This window comes from Gobius niger (genome assembly GCF_951799975.1).
Source record: "Gobius niger genome assembly, chromosome: 8".
NCBI classification, from domain to species: domain Eukaryota; kingdom Metazoa; phylum Chordata; class Actinopteri; order Gobiiformes; family Gobiidae; genus Gobius; species Gobius niger.
In genome coordinates this window covers 36,748,006-36,765,432 of record NC_136859.1, presented here as the reverse complement: position 1 = coordinate 36,765,432, position 17,427 = coordinate 36,748,006, and the positions used below count along the sequence as shown (strand labels likewise).

General features: G+C 40.7%; 1 protein-coding gene across 1 annotated transcript in view; it reads right to left on the bottom strand.

The window, feature by feature from the left end:
- The window catches only part of mios (missing oocyte, meiosis regulator, homolog), a 28,985-nt gene that overhangs the window by 9,025 nt on the left and 2,533 nt on the right, over positions 1–17,427 (bottom strand). The window contains exons 3-7 of the mRNA XM_079560889.1: positions 10,134–10,623; positions 8,795–8,881; positions 7,928–8,182; positions 3,617–3,786; positions 1,362–1,427 (exon numbers count right to left, since the gene is read on the bottom strand). Of these exons, the coding sequence (XP_079417015.1) occupies positions 1,362–1,427; positions 3,617–3,786; positions 7,928–8,182; positions 8,795–8,881; positions 10,134–10,623 (1,068 nt within the window). The remainder of the gene's footprint in view (positions 1–1,361; positions 1,428–3,616; positions 3,787–7,927; positions 8,183–8,794; positions 8,882–10,133; positions 10,624–17,427) is intronic.

The following is a 17,427-nucleotide window of genomic DNA, read 5'->3' as shown; positions in this document are numbered from 1 at the left end:
GCTAATGCTAGCAGCAATTAATCAAGGCTAGGTCAGAAACTGTGATAGAAATACCTAAAGTAGCCTAGTAGGCCAAGTGTTTGTATTTTAGTTTATATATAAGATATTTAGATATAAGATATTTGTAATGCACAAGATGTAATGATCTGATCACTTTATGCCACTGTATGAAATAGCCTGTCCCAAGGATAGAGTAGAAAATCCAGTGATCCTTGTTTAATGTGTTTCCCTTAGTTTATTAATAGATATAATTGATAATTGATCTGTACAGTATGACAAGAAAAGACTTTAAAGACTTTATCGGATATCGGTAGACACTAAAACCCCCAGTATCGTTGTTGGAAGCAAAACAGCTGGATCGGTGTATCTATATGCAAAATCAACTTTGTTTGTGCTTTAAACCATGTTATAATGTCAAAGACAGACCTAGAGTACTAGTTCACAACATACACGCAATTTTGAGTAATCCTAGCTGCTGAATTTGAAGCGCTTTGGGTGACTTCCATTTAGCTGTTTCTTCTTCTACGGTGTCAGCACTTCATCCTGTACTTCCTGGATACAATGGTGTCATTGTTAAGATAAGATAATACTTTATTGATCTCACAGATGGAGATCAATAAAAAACTGTCCTTCACATTTTTAGCATATCAGTTCTGAGGCATATATATATCATAGCAGGCCGTGCTGAGGTTGCTAACCACGGTGTGAATCCAAACTGGAAGTTTGTTTTTGAAAAGTCAAGTTCTTCACCAGCTCAGTCTGTATTTCATTATTACCAGTTAATTAAGATATCATTTTTTTAATTATAAACTGCAAGATACCAACGCTGGGGCATTCAAAATAATGCTTTAAGTCTATTTAATAATATTGCCTGATATGTCCACTTTAACAGTGTTGGGGGGAATACTTTGAAATTGTATTTAGTTACTGAATACTGAATACTTTTTGTCTAACATTTTCCGTTACTTTGTCTTATCACTGTATTCTGAGTACTTTGAATACTTTTAATATACTTTCACATTGATTGTCATTATAATTATGTATAAATATGGCAAATAATTACAAAAATTATAATACGATTTTGAAATCTTCCCAAATGAAAGTGTAACTTTAGCAGAATACAGCTACGTACTCAAAATGAGTATTCTAAATACATTATAATAAGTAATAATGTCTTGTTTTTGCTTCTATCCTTTACAGCAAATCTTTTAAAGAAAGGGGGGAGCTGGAAGCGGACCACGAGGAATAGCACAATTGAAAAACACAGGAAGCTGTAGCTCCAATACATCTTCTCCAAAGTATCCTGTCCATGTCATCCATGTCACATATAAACCGAGCTAGTACGTGAGCTCATGACTTACCTGTGTGTCGTTCAGAAACATACAGGCAAAAGCCACTCGATCTCGCACCGCCACGCTGCTCTCATTCTGAAATGAGCACAAAAGGGAAAACGTAACTCTTCTTTTGAACCTACAGTGACCCTGACCCGAACGTGGTGCTTTGCCTTCAGGCCACAGTGAGAACTCCCCAACGCATGTGCAGCCCAGGCCCTGACCGTCTCCAGCAGAAACAGATGTGAAGCAGCTATTTTTAGGCACAGGTTTATTATCGAGTGTCAAGACTTTTATGAACTGGAAGCCTGTACAATATTTATGCAGCACAGTGGGCTTAGAGACACCTGCAGTCAGATGTGAGGTCAACCAAAGGGTTTCTACAGGCAGCAAGTCAGATTTTATGCTTTTTAATGACATTTCAAGGCCCAAATGGTATACTTTGAATGCCACATGTGCTGTAAATCAGTGCAAAGGCAATTTCTTAAGATTTACAATCGCTCCATCAAACAGAGGAATGAGGGGAAATGTTGATATTCCAACATACCACCATATGGCCTTACCAGCACAAGTATGAAGTGAATGAATAGTGCAATGTAAAGTGTCTTTGAGTGTCCAAGCGCAATATAAAACCAATTCATTATTATTATTATTATTATTATTATTATTATTATTATTATTATTATTATTATTATTATTATTACTATTATTATTATTATTATTATTATTATTATTATTAATAATTATAATCATAATAATAAATTAAATGGGACACAACAAGCAACTTATTAAACAAATGACATGGATATTTCATGAGGATTTCAGCTGCATCAGAGCAGATCGCGAAGATGTTTATCAGTTCACGATCTTTTGTAAACTTCTTTCAAAATGCTAAACTCTGACTGTGTTAGTGCAATTGTGCAAAGAGAAAAAAAAAAGTGAAGGAAAAAAAAAATAAAAAGGCTGTGCCCGAGGTGCTTCCAGGTCAGCTGAGGCCAAAACAAACACATCCCTGAGCGTCTGAACAGATCAGTCATGTTTGCGCTGCAGCTGAAGATGGAGCTCGTTGCAACTTATTCTGGACATCTGTTCTTTATTCTTACCGAACGATAATGTCACGGACGGAGAAAAAGAAGCGCGTTTGGCTACGAGGACGGGAGTTTATTCAACCTTTTTCAGGAAGAGGCCACTCTCTCAGAAGCTGTTTTTTTTCTCCGGGATTCAGCCACTATCACCAAAATATTGTTTTTCTGTGACTGTCTCTGATGGATGTTTGGTGAACCTTCGCCAGAATCAAAGTGGATTAACTTTTATAACCAACGCGAGTCCCACAATGTAAACAGCGATGGAGCAGAGGGTGAGTCAATCCAAACGCGGGTTAGCTTGTGTGTTAGCATATTAGCATGTGTGTTAGCCATTTATGAAGCTGTGTTGCAGATGTCAACTCCTTATAACTGCATTGTGAAGTAACTTCACTTATTGCTGTTTATTTATATTACTGTAAAGTTGTATGAGCGGGGAGAGTGGGCGGAGTTAACTGAATCGAAGCGTTGTGTCTTCCGGGTTTGAAAAATACCTCCAGAAAACACTTATATTTATCACAAAAATGAGTGCTCCATAGTGGTAGAGGTACAATATATCATATACATGCCTATACTTAACTTTGAAATGGCTAAAATAGCAGGATATAGATCCTTTAAGTGATGCATTGTTACTTTGGTTTTGATGCCGTTTTTTACCTGAATTAATGCAGTTTACAAATAAAAAACGTATTTAATACACTATCGATATTTTTTTACTTGTATTGTTCATCAGCTCAGCGGTCCTAACCCCCACTTTTGGAACCACCTATTTTAAGATGCAAGTTGGTTATTTTACACTCACTACTGCCACTTCAGGTCTTACGCGTAACTGCGGTTTCTATATTAAGCTTGTGCATGCCGGTAATTCAGACCTGAATTAACACCTTTTTGAGTGACAGTGCAGGATTTTAGAGGCAGTTGCGGTGAACAGGTCTGAGCTTATTCAACATATTAGGACATGGCTGGAACATGTAGGGGGAGGAAAATACATAATTTTAACATTTTTAAACTCCGAATAGTCCCTTTAAGGAATATATTGCACTACATTGCAGAAAACTATGTGGCACTGTAGGTAAAAAACACTAACCACTAACCCTAAATGCTAACCCTACTAATCCCAGTTTTCTGTCCTGTCATCGGTCAGCAGTCCTGAAAAAGTTTGTGTGGCGCTGCTCTGGATGCTAAATGAGAGCGTCCCGTTACCAGCACGGCGTCGTAAGCCCCGGGCTCGCTGGTGAGGAAGGCGAACATCACACAGAGGTACGGGTTGTTGAGCTGCAGCCGGAGGGAGCTGCACATCTCTCTCCACAGAGACGCCTTCTCGTCTGTGTAACCGGACAGCGCCATAGCAACCACATTCAGGTTCAGGTCTCCTACGACAAAACAGAGAGGAGATTATGGGGGAGAGAGCGGGGAATAGGCGGTTAAAGTGACTGTCTGGAAGTCCCTCCCTTTGATCAGGGAGCGGGAGCTTGATCATTTACTTTTGAACTCGCCGTAGTCTTACAGGCCATAGAAATAAAAAGGAGTCCAATATGGACGGCATGCCACCATCTTGGTCCGGCTTATGTCATTATGCCAGCCAATGTAATGTAATTGAACTGGCATAATAACTGTTGTCATTTTTCTGATAAACCCATCATAAAAACAAATGGGTCATTCCGTGTCAAATCATCCAAATTCACAGAATCTTCCCAGGTGATCCCCTCAGAATTGGATGAAACTGTTCCTCCACATGTGTAATGAACACCTGTAAAGTTATTTGCTCTAACTCCAAAAAAAGTCCCAAACTCTTTGCTCGAGTTGTAAGCCGTAAAGCTCCTGCTTCAAACCACAGCGCTGACGACCGCTAACTATGAAAAGCGAAGGAAGCCTACAGTACGGTGTGACATATTTCACTATTTATATTTCAGTATTTTTATACTTTTCTGTGATTCTTTACCATGTACATATCCTAAGATGATGTTTAATGTCAATTAGATGTGTATTTGTGTATCCGACCCATGAAATGCAGAAACCTGAACATGGTTTAGCATTTAGCTCGGAGGACACTTTTAGATGCTAATTTGTATCTAAAGTAAATGATCCAAAGGTCAAGGTGTAAACGTGGTTGATGGGTTTACAACGGCTGAAAACATCTGAATCGTTCATAATTTGAGATGTTTGGGGCTAATGCTAATGGCTATAGGAAAAATACATTGAGCAGGCTAATGGAATATGAAACTTCCTGTGCAGCATGGCGCTGTCCATATTTTTTTCCAGAATGCAACAGGACTGGACAATTCTCCGCCATTAAATGCACCAGGCGATTATCGTGGTCGACCTTCATTAAAATCACAATTAGATTAAAATTCGACTAATTGCCCATCCCTAGGCCTGACCGATATGAAGGGGTTGGCATGGTCGATGGGCTAGCAGATATAAAGGGCGATATCTAAGTAATTTGATTTCATTTTTTTTTTTAAACTCTCAAATAGGCTATAGTTAAACATTAATTAATATAGTAAAGGTTTCAATCATAGAAATATACAGAAATGTAGTCTAATCTAATAGAGATCGACCGTGTGTTCATGTTTAGAAGGTACTTCAGAGGAAGTCTGTTTGAAAGACAAGTCAGGTTTTTGTCACTTTTTTTATTGCATTATGGTCACTTTTTGGGTGCTCTTTTGTGGCTTTTTCCATCACTTTTTAGCTGTGTTTTTGGACACTTGTTTATTGTGTTATTGTTGCTTTTCCTGCACGTTCTATTTTGACGCCTTTTAGATTTTGGTAAGGCCAAACGTGAGGAAAATGTGCTCGGTTCAGCTGGGGGTTCAGAGGTTAAACTATAGGCTCTTCAGAATGTTGTGATGCACCGTGAACCCAACCTGTTGTACATGTTTTTTAGCAAAGGGACAACATGCACTCTCCACACAGGAGGATATGGGATCGAGTATTGTTTTCTTTCCCAACACTAGCTGTGAAAGCTCTCAGCGCGTCAGAACAGTGAAAGTGTTCATCATAACTCATTACTGTTTATCAGGCAGCTGTCACACTGAGAACACACTGACCTGAGCCCTAACACAGCACAATGGTGCCGATTCCCCTACAGGACAGGTACTTTCTCCAGCCAAATCCGCGCTGAAGGGTCGAAGAAGTTGCTGTTGACACACCTTATCTAATGACTCAGGCCATCAGTCATCCTCAGGAAACACAGGCTGACCTACATGCAGTGGCGTGCACAGACATTTTGAGGGGCAGGTGCTCAACCAAGACAAAAGGGCACAACCCCCCCCCCAAAAAAAAAGACAAAAAAGTGATTTTTCTGTAATTAGTGACACTAACACACCATTGATTAACACAGCAACATAAAATGTCCAACTATGTGGACCTAATAGTAAACTACACAGACTTTAAAGGACAATGTAGGACTATCACGAGGCTCTGCACTTAAAGGCACACTGCGTAACATTTTGGACTATATTGTTGTGGCAAAACAAAACATGCTCCTAATGACCAGCTCGAACACAGAAAGTGCTGTTGCTGCTGTGTGTAATAAAAGAATGGATTTGGATGTGAAACTAAATTGTGTGTCTAAATCTCAAATTCTACTGCCTTTAGTCACATCTCCATGGAGACGAGCTGGAGACGTCCCCACTCCCATTAAAGTTTACAACCATATCTTAGGCGGGGTGAGCCTCATAGATGTTTGTTTGTACAAGTCTGAGGTATTTTTCAATGATGAAAATAATGGTCATTAAATAAATGCTTGTATTTCAATTTTATTTATTGGGTAAAATTCTACACAGTGTGGCTTTAAGTCTAGCACAAATAAATGATGCAAATGTACTATAGCCTACACTTAAAACATCTGCTTTGTCAATATCATGACATGGATGTTTTTGTCCATGTCAAAAAACATGTTATATAACAATAATCCTGGGCTGTTCATGTTCCTGTCCCCCTCCAGTGTCCAGAACGCAGGCACCTCCTCACCTTCTCTCTCCTCCTCTCCCCTCTGTCTCCTCAGCTCAGCTCACTCTGCTCTGACCCTGGTCTATGCTCAGCCCTGACTTAGTCTGAGTAATACAGCTCATTTTCAGAACATTTTATAGCGACAAACAGAACCGCTAAAGTTACTGACTTCTTACCGCGGACTTTATCCGGACGGTCTCAACACGCGCAGCGCTGGCTCGTTCATAAACTTTCCCAATTCACTCAGTTTACTTTACTCCGCGTCTCACAGAGATGGGCTGTACCATCTTCTAAAACAGGGGAAACACGGGGACAGCGCAGCTGCCCTTTATTGATCAGGAGCGTCAGCGCCGCTGCGGCTCAGAGGCAGAGGAGGAAGCGCGATTTGAAGTTCCTGAACATTAAAACTGTATTTTCAGCACATGTTGGCTTAATAGGGCAAATATCTAAGAACAATAAAATAAATAATACTTAATATTGGGGGAGAAAAAAAAAAACAGGTCTCGAGAAGGGCACTTAAAGGGCACAAGGCAGAGGGGGCAGGTGCTTGAGCACCACCTGGGCTCTATCTGTGCACGTCCCTGCCTACATGGACTATGGAATTTTCCGGTGTCACAACCAGGGTAAACAACAGGCCTGTCCACATCCACACAACTCATAATCAATCATTTAGTAAGAAGAAGTGCCTGTCACAATTACTCAAAGAGAAAAATACTCCTTAGTGTAGTGAAATAGTCTAAATGCGATATTCCAACAAACAAATCATAGAACACTGTAATCGAACAACTCTTTTTGGGTTTAATCTGGTTTTAGTCAACAATAATATGCTAATTTGTCCTTGATTTGACTCATTTGGAACCTGTGCGGCAACTTTTAAAAAAAATGTAATTTGCATTGTTATTTTAAGGACAAAAAAACTTGCCTCATGGAAAGATTTCTTGAAATTACCGAACTAAAGACAAAATATTATTATCTAAAGAAAAAAAATACTTATATCTTGATTACTTTTTGCAGTGTTTAAATTCAGTCAATTTAAAGGCTGATTTTCCCCTATTGCAAACAATGAAAGAAGGAGCCAGTAAATTGAATTAGTTAGTTGTGGTCCAAACTCATTCCACACATTTCTTTACACAAAGACGTTTTATGATCACATTTCACAACTTTCAGGCCGGGTCACTTTCATGGAAATGTTAGAAAACAATGCTGCAAATTCATGAATTGGATACAAACGACAAATCCACAAATGTCTGTGTTTACAACAGAGCTACAGTGGGGCAGGGGCTCAAAATTCAAAAAAGGCACTAACTTTTTATGAACCATAAGAGACAGAGATGTACCCTTTTTTGTTTTGGAATCTACAGATTTTTGCCTTTCAAACGAGCTCCCTCTGAAGAACATGTCTATAGATTTATATGATTGAAACCTTTACTATTATAATAATAATAATACTATACTATAAACTATCGGCCATGCTATCTCCTTCATATCAGTATTGGACCCCACAAGTCCATATCATTTGGGGCCCTCTAAAATAATCCTGACATAACCCCTCGCGCTCACCTTTGTCTGCGGTGGCTCCCTTGTTGAGGATCTGGATGGCCCGGCGGATGTCCATGTTGAAGAGGGCCACGGCGGCCGCTCTCTCCCACTCCTGCTCCTGCTCCAGCGCCCGCAGCAGGGGCTCCACGTCCTGGTCCGAGCCCCGGCCCGTCCAGCCGCAGAGCCGCAGGGCCAGGCTGCGTTCCTCGCTGTGGAACTGGGGCACGTCCGCCTGCCGCTCCGAGCCGCTCCAGCACCGGCGGCTCTCCGACGTGCCTGACGGAGAGGAGAGGGAAATGATTCAAAGAACAATAAATCTGAAAACTGAAAAATCCCTCAACAAACCTTCAGATCTCAAGCACAAGGGTGGAAAATGCGCATTTGAGGAAATGGCTTCTGAGTTTACAATTCCCCATCAAAAGATATGGAGAAATGGTCACTTTATTTTACAGTACCGTGATACATTGTACCTGAGTAAATTTAGTACATTACTTTGTACTAAATTTAGTTAGGTACAAGGGTAGCGTAAAATAAAGTGTTTCCGAGAAATGATTAGTCAATGCAATATCCAAACAACTTATTGTGCGTATTAGCCAATTTATTTGTTTCCAGGTGAAAGTACAGAGTCTCCCCTTAAATGAAAGGGCTATTTCATTTAGGGTTGGACTTATTAATTTCACATTGTTTAGTTTTAAACAACAGTAATGAAATGACAAGGAAACTCCACTAATTCTTACTTAATTAACACATTTATTCATAGACATCTTTTATCGTTACCACGCTTTAACTCATTAAACACATGCCAGGAGTGTGTTTTGGCTCACTGACATTGTCCGAGGACTTAAAAAGTGTATTTGAAAGTAAAGGAATAACTGGAATAACTCTCACCCGAGCTGGTTTTGACGATGTTTTTGATCCCGGAGTAGACCATGGACTGCTTGTTCCCCTGCAGATCCTCGGCACACTGCTTCATATGTAACGCTCCCATAGGAAAATCAAACTTACACAACAGTAACTGTTACTGAACAAATGTATATTTGATGATTGTTTAATACACCATATTAAAGCTGCAGCAGCTAAGCAAGAAGTTAAAAGCAGTTCTTTTAGCACACAAAGGCGCCCCCTTGTGGTTAAACTGAAAGGTCTCTGTGGTTCCCAAAGTGGGGGCCAAGACCCCACCTGTCATTTTGAGGGTTGCAGCCTTTTGGAAACTATCTGATCCATACCTGGTCTACAACAGCGCAGTACTTTAAACTATGAACAAACTGTCTCAAAATGGAAATAAACCACAACTTAAGTGGATCAGAAATGACATTTTGACTCTTCATGTTGTTCATGGTATAGGGCTCGTACCAAAAACAGAAAAGGGAGGCTGCAGATTATGTAAAACGAGGTTACTAGATATGTTTAACGGATACAGGTTATGACAAGGTTATCTATGTAGGTACATATCTTACCAGTTCAATGTGGGGTGGATCAATATATTATGTTCAATATTATAAAAGTGATGCTCCAGAATAACGAATAACATTAGAAAGGTAAACACTCATCATAGATATCATACCAGAGCCAGTGCCTCATCATGTGTCGTGCCTTGTGTCAAATCGGTAAATCATCACTCATGTATACAGGTTTCTTACAATGGAAGAGTTAAAACACATTTATTTTTTCTTCTTTATGTCTGAACATGTTAATGTGTTTACGTCTGTCTAATGGTTCCATTTGTTTAGTCTTGCCGAGTCAGTGTCTCAACTTTGTATTATCATTATATTATTGATTATTTGTATTTCACTGCTGCCTATTGCGATTATGCTTTAATCGAGGACCACATTGGAAATAAGTGTTTTATACTTTGTGTTATAATCGGTCAATGTTAATATTTGTGTATTTATGGATAGAGTCGACCCAATAAATTCATATCATATCACAAATTAATCAAATTAATCAATTTCTATTTCTGCAGCCTGAAAAACAGACTGCTTTCTGCATCTTCCCGCTTTAGCCGAGTGCATTTTCTCCAGTTCAGCTTTACCCAAATATAATTTCTTATACTGTAGAGGCCAGTGGAACGTCTCATTTGAAAGCTAAGACCTACAAAACTTTTTTGGCGTATTTTTGAAGCTTATTTCAAGCTTATTTGTTTGGTTGTGAAAAAATGCTCTGTTCAGGTGGGAGAAAAGTGGTTATTTTACTGCTTCCAATGTGCCCTGGCAGTATTGAAGGATATAGGAGAGGTCGTACCACAGGGACTTGAGCTGCGGGTCGCTGCCCCCGGCCAGCACATGGTTCCTCCACACCTGTGCCGTGTCGTGGCCGTACCTGGACTGCGCCCGCTGCCTCATCTTGGTGGCGATGTCGGCTTCGATGGTGCCCTTCAGCCCCTCGGCGCCGTCCTCCGCGCACTCGTAGAGGTGGCGCCCGCACGCCCACATCAGGGACGTGGTGGAGCTCCAGGCCAGGGAGATGCGCTCGAACACGGTGAAGTCGGTCATGGCGCGGTTGGCTGCGGACACCACCACCATGCGGTTCTGGGAGGACGGGTGCCAGGCGAAGCTGCCGATCTGGGAGTCGCAGGGCTGCACGCTGCGCTCGATGATGGTGGGCTCCGTCTCGTCGCCGATGGGGGTGGGCGCGTGCTGCATGTCGTACAGACGGATGATGTTGCTGTCCCGGGTCAGCGTGGCTAACAGGCCGGTGCGGGTCGGGCACCACGCCACCTGAGGACCAGCAAATGAAACATGTTGACAAATCACGTGTGTCATGCTGTACGGCTCATGAATATCTGATATATCTATCAAGAAAATATAAAACCTATGTACGTTTTAGTTCTTCGAGTAAACATAGATTATGTGTAGAAGAACTACAGAATTGTGTTGGCAAAAAGGCTGTATTCTATTTTAGTCTTGCAGTTTAATGGCTGACAAAAGCCTTGTTGCAACACCTGAGATTGACCTGAGAGTGAGGAAAAGTCAAGAGGCAGAAGTAACAGTTGCTGGTGGAAATGTGTCTCCCTGTCCCCCCATGTCTTCTGCAGAGAACTAAATGTCTCTGTGTCTCTGAGCTACACATATATTTATACATTTACGATAACGATGAATTGGCTCTTTCACTGAGATGTGACTACAGGCAGCCAAACATGAGAGTTATGTTCATGAGGTCCTGTTCCAAAGGCTTTATTTTGAAAAGCCACGTCAGAAACAATATTGTCTGTATCTAGCAGAGCCTCAAAAGCACAGCCACTTTTTACATCAGTTTTGTGGGGTTAGTGATGGACGTGGTTTTAAATTTAACAAAGCAAATTCACACTTTCATTATTTGTAAATTATATTGTTTTTGTTAGAGCTTATCATGTTCAGATGATGATGAGGACAATGAAGTCTACAGGCTCTGTCAGTAGAAGCTGAAATGGTCTGCAGATGTAAGGGGAGAATTCAGACCTCAGAAAAATCTATATTGTCTTCAGGAGAGAAGACGAGAGAAGAGAAGACGAGAGAAGAGAAGGCGAGAGAAGAGAAGGCGAGAGAAGAGAAGGCGGGAGAAGAGAAGACGAGAGAAGAGAAGACGAGAGAAGAGAAGGCGGGAGAAGAGAAGGCGGGAGAAGAGAAGGCGGGAGAAGAGAAGACGGGAGAAGAGAAGGCGGGAGAAGAGAAGGCGGGAGAAGAGAAGGCGGGAGAAGAGAAGGCGGGAGAAGAGAAGGCGGGAGAAGAGAAGGCGGGAGAAGAGAAGGCGGGAGAAGAGAAGACGAGAGAAGAGAAGACGAGAGAAGGCGGGAGAAGAGAAGGCGGGAGAAGAGAAGGCGGGAGAAGAGAAGGCGGGAGAAGAGAAGGCGGGAGAAGAGAAGACGAGAGAAGAGAAGACGAGAGAAGGCGGGAGAAGAGAAGGCGGGAGAAGAGAAGACGAGAGAAGAGAAGACGAGAGAAGGCGGGAGAAGAGAAGGCGGGAGAAGAGAAGGCGGGAGAAGAGAAGACGAGAGAAGAGAAGACGAGATAAATACATAAAAAACACAATTTATGATACAAAGACTTCGTCAAGAAAACTTTCAGCACAACAATAAATCTGGAAAACATCTGGCAAATCAACTTAAACAAAATCGTGAAAAAGCAATAATCACTAGTATGAAGAACTCAGCAGGGAAGCCAACACAATTACCAGCAGAGATTAACAGTATATTCAAGGCTTTTTATACAAAACTATATGCTTCTGAAAATAAACCATCCCAAATGGACATAAACGCATTTCTTAATAATATTGAACTACCCAAAGTTACCGAGAACCAACAAATGATGCTTGAATCCCCTCTATCTGAGAAAGAACTCGAAGACGCCCTAAAATTAATGCCAAACAATAAAGCACCCGGACCGGATGGCTTCCCTGCTGAGTTCTATAAACACTTCTGGCCTATCTTCACTCCACTCTTCCAAAGACTTATAATTGAAATAAAAGAAAAATCAAGACTACCTATTCACATGAATTCTGCCATAATCTCACTTCTTCTTAAACCTAATAAAGATCCAACTATACCATCCAACTATCGCCCCATATCGCTTATCAACGTTGACCTCAAAATAATCACCAAAACATTATCTCATCGATTAGAAAAAGTAATTCCAACCATAATACATCCAGATCAAACCGGATTCATAAAAGGAAGACACTCTTCAAACAACACACGTAGACTGTTCAACTTATTGGAATACTCAACATCGCAACAACATCCAACCATTATTGTCTCTTTAGACGCTGAAAAAGCTTTTGACAGAGTTAATTGGTCATTTCTAACATCCACTCTTCAAAAATTTGGCTTTGGGGAGTCATTTATTAATTGGATTCACATTTTACATGCTTCACCCACCGCCACAGTATTAACCAATGGACTCATATCACAACCATTCACATTATATAGAGGTACAAGGCAAGGATGTCCACTCTCTCCCTCCCTTTTCACCATATTCATTGAACCTCTTGCTGCGGCAATTCGCCAGAACAACTGTATTTCAGGAATAAAGACACCCAAGGCTCATCATAAAATTAGTCTATATGCTGACGATATACTGCTGTATTTGCAACAACCATATACCTCCCTTACAGAAACCATATCACTTATAAAAAGATATTCTAACATCTCTGATTACTCCATCAACCTTCATAAATCCACTATCCTTCCATTGAAGGGGGATAGTTGGGATGAGGCAACCCATACACCTCCTATTCCCATATGCACAACTTTCATTACATATTTAGGTATTAACATTTCCCCCAGGCTGTCAGAGCTCTTCCGTCTAAATTTCACTCCTCTTCTCAAGACAATAACAGACAATCTCAACCGTTGGAAAAATCTTCCGATTTCCCTTATTGGCCGAATTGCAGCAATAAAAATGTCTATCCTTCCAAAAATTAATTACCTTTTCAATATGATACCAATCCCTCCAACCCAACCCTGGTTCAAAGCTCTAGATTCAATAATAACTTCATTCTACTGGAAAAACAAACCACCCCGAATTAAACTCTCCACCTTACAAAAACCTAAATCCCAAGGAGGCCTCACTGCTCCCAATTTTCTCCATTATTCATTAGCTACCCAATTACAATACATATACAAATGGACCCATCCTGACCCATCAGACCACACCTGGCGAGATATAGAAGAAGCTTTCTGTAGTAACATTTCAGTTTCAGACCTACCTTTCTTTAATAATTCAATTAAGCGTCATCCATGTTTCAAAATCCCAACAATATCCTCGACTCTGACAGCCTGGTGGAAATTCCATAAAATTACAAATTCTACATTGGCACCATCAAATTTCACATCCATTTGGAATAACCCGGACTTGCAAATTAACAAAAAACCATTACATTTCCGCACATGGGTAGAGAAAGGCATCACACACCTACGGCACATCTTTAAGGATAACACACTGGTTTCATTTCCATACTTGGTCCAGGAGTTTGGCATCAGGAGCTCACAATATTTAGAATATTTACAATTACAATCTTCAGTACTTTCAGCATACAAAATCAGACAAATAAATCTGGAACTCCCTCCTCTGTCTTCAGAAGTCGTCAATATCAAGTCCACAAAAAAACTCACAACCAAAATGTATAAAATTATTACAAAGTCGGACAAAGCGATGGCAATTCCACATCACAAATGGGAACAAGATCTGTCACTTGCTCCTGATGCCAACTTCTGGACTCAGATATGCAATAACATTTACAACATGTCAAGAAATGCAAATCTACAACTGATACAATACAAGACAATACACAGAACTCACCTCACAGGCCAGAAACTCTCTAAATTCACCATAAACTCTGATACATGTACAAACTGCAAACAAAACAAGATAGACAACTACATTCACGCCATATGGTTCTGTTCACCTATTTCAGCTTTTTGGAAACAGGTGACAGATTCCCTCTCTGCCCTTCTGGACTGCCGCATCCCACTATCCCCCTCACTCTGTCTCCTAGGAGATACCTCAACCATCACTCTTGACTCATCCCATACTAAACTACTGCTTGTAGCCCTAACCATTGCCAAGAAAACCATACTCACAAACTGGAAATCCAAAAATAATATCAGTGTACACCAATGGAAAAATCTGCTGTCTGACTATATCCTTACAGAATCTCAGTCAACATTCCCTGAATTTATGATGATAGAACCCTCTCCATTCCAAACCAAACTCACAAAATTTCTGCAAAATAGATAACTTCAGTACTCTTTGAAATATATTGTCCCCTTCTTTTATATATATATATATCTTTCCTGTACGTTTATGTGCATGTATGTATATGTATGTATATATATATATATATATATATATATATATATATGTATATTTTTTGCTTTTATTGTTACTATTATTTATTATTATTACTGTTTTTTTTTTGTTTTTTTTTGTTTTTTTTTCTTCTCATAATTAACATAAGATTTGACATGAAATCATTTATTTCACTCATAATCTTTTTATTTATTTATGTATTTTTTTTATTTTTTTTATTGGTTAATTGTCATCCATGTCAATTATACAATAAACACACGCATATAAAAATGTAAATACACACACAATATCTCCTCTTGTTCCTTTCTCTTCCTCTTCACTATCTCTCTCTCCCTTTCTGCTCCCCTTTATTTTTAATTTTCATGAATTATATGTCCCCGAGGTTATGCAGTGCTTATAATGCATTTTTTGGGGGGGAGGTAGAGTAAGGAAAAATATATATATGTATATATAAAAAAAAAAAAAAAAAAAAGGGGGGATACACCAAAAACACTGCTTGATCAAGTGAGCAGACTCTCTCCTCATCAGGTCAGAGGGTTGCTCTAAAGTGATGGAGCGGTCTCTGCTATGCTGCTGCCTCCCCACCACGGACAGGCAGCAGCAGAATTTTTAAGCACCATGGTCTTACCCCACCTCAAAATTAAAGAATGCAAATAAATATAATAAATAATAATAATAATAATAATAATACTAAAAAGAAAATTAACGACAAATGTAGAGGTGGATATTAGCCAGGTAAAAACACTACTCGATCAAGTGAGCAGACCCTCTCCTCATCTAATCAGTGGGTTGCTCTGAGGTGATGGAGCAGTCCTTGCTCTGCGAGTTGCCTCCCCAGGGTCGGGCAGCAGCAGAGTTTAAGCCCCTGGTCTTACATCCACTTCAAAAGGGTATTGAACTTATAAGTAAAAATGATTAATAAATAAATAAAATAAAATTATAAGCATTGTATAATTGGAAAGAAATGTCTTCTATTTGATTGATTTTACTATTCTATATTTTTGTTGTCTGACTATTACTATTAATATTATTATTAGTATCTTTTTGTTTTTCTTTTTTGTTTTTTTTTGCTCCTTTCTATGTTGCCAAACTCTCCTTCTCTTGTGTTTCCCCTATAAACATATCCAAGTCGCACTTAGCATTTCATACAGGCACGCACACACATGCACACATGCGCACACACACACACACACACACACACACACACACACGCACACACGTAAATGTTTAAGGTAGCACTTCTAACTTGTGCCCTTTTTTTGTTGTTGTTGTATAGAATTTGTTTTATGATTATTATTATTATTACACGTCAGTGGACTTGTCTACTGTTTTTGTATTGTTCGTCTGCACTACCTTAAATAAAAAAAAAATAAAAAAGAAAAAAAAGAAAAAAAAAAAAGAAGAGAAGACGAGAGAAGGCGGGAGAAGAGAAGGCGGGAGAAGAGAAGACGAGAGAAGAGAAGACGAGAGAAGAGAAGACGAGAGAAGAGAAGACGAGAGAAGAGAAGGCGGGAGAAGAGAAGACGAGAGAAGAGAAGGCGGGAGAAGAGATGACGAGAGAAGAGAAGACGAGAGAAGAGAAGACGAGAGAAGAGAAGACGAGAGAAGAGAAGACGAGAGAAGAGAAGGCGAGAGAAGAGAAGACGAGAGAAGAGAAGACGAGAGAAGAGAAGACGAGAGAAGAGAAAACGAGAGAAGAGAAGGCGAGAGAAGAGAAGACGAGAGAAGAGAAGACGAGAGAAGAGAAGACGAGAGAAGAGAAGACGAGAGAAGAGAAGGCGAGAGAAGAGAAGACGAGAGAAGAGAAGACGAGAGAAGAGAAGACGAGAGAAGAGAAAACGAGAGAAGAGAAGGCGAGAGAAGAGAAGACGAGAGAAGAGAAAACGAGAGAAGAGAAGGCGGGAGAAGAGAAGGCGGGAGAAGAGAAGGCGGGAGAAGAGAAGGCGGGAGAAGAGAAGACGAGAGAAGAGAAGGCGGGAGAAGAGAAGGCGGGAGAAGAGAAGGCGGGAGAAGAGAAGGCGGGAGAAGAGAAGGCGGGAGAAGAGAAGGCGGGAGAAGAGAAGACGAGAGAAGAGAAGGCGGGAGAAGAGAAGACGAGAGAAGAGAAGATGAGAGAAGAGAAGGCGGGAGAAGAGAAGACAAGAGAAGAGGAGAGAAGAGGAGGCGGGAGAAGAGAAGACGAGAGAAGAGAAGGCGGGAGAAGAGAAGACGAGAGAAGAGAAGACGAGAGAAGAGAAGGCGGGAGAAGAGAAGATAAGAGAAGAGAAGGCGGGAGAAGAGAAGACGAGAGAAGAGAAGGCGGGAGAAGAGAAGACGAGAGAAGAGAAGACGAGAGAAGAGAAGGCGGGAGAAGAGAAGACGAGAGAAGAGAAGGCAGGAGAAGAGAAGACGAGAGAAGAGAAGACGAAAGAAGAGAAGGCGGGAGAAGAGAAGGCGGGAGAAGAGAAGACGAGAGAAGAGAAGGCGGGAGAAGAGAAGGCGGGAGAAGAGAAGGCAGGAGAAGAGAAGACGAGAGAAGAGAAGGCGGGAGAAGAGAAGGCAGGAGAAGAGAAGACGAGAGAAGAGAAGGCGGGAGAAGAGAAGACGAGAGAAGAGAAGGCGAGAGAAGAGAAGATGAGAGAAGGCGGGAGAAGAGAAGACGAGAGAAGAGAAGACGAGAGAAGAGAAGACGAGAGAAGAGAAGACGAGAGAAGAGAAGACGAGAGAAGAGAAGACGAGAGAAGAGAAGACGAGAGA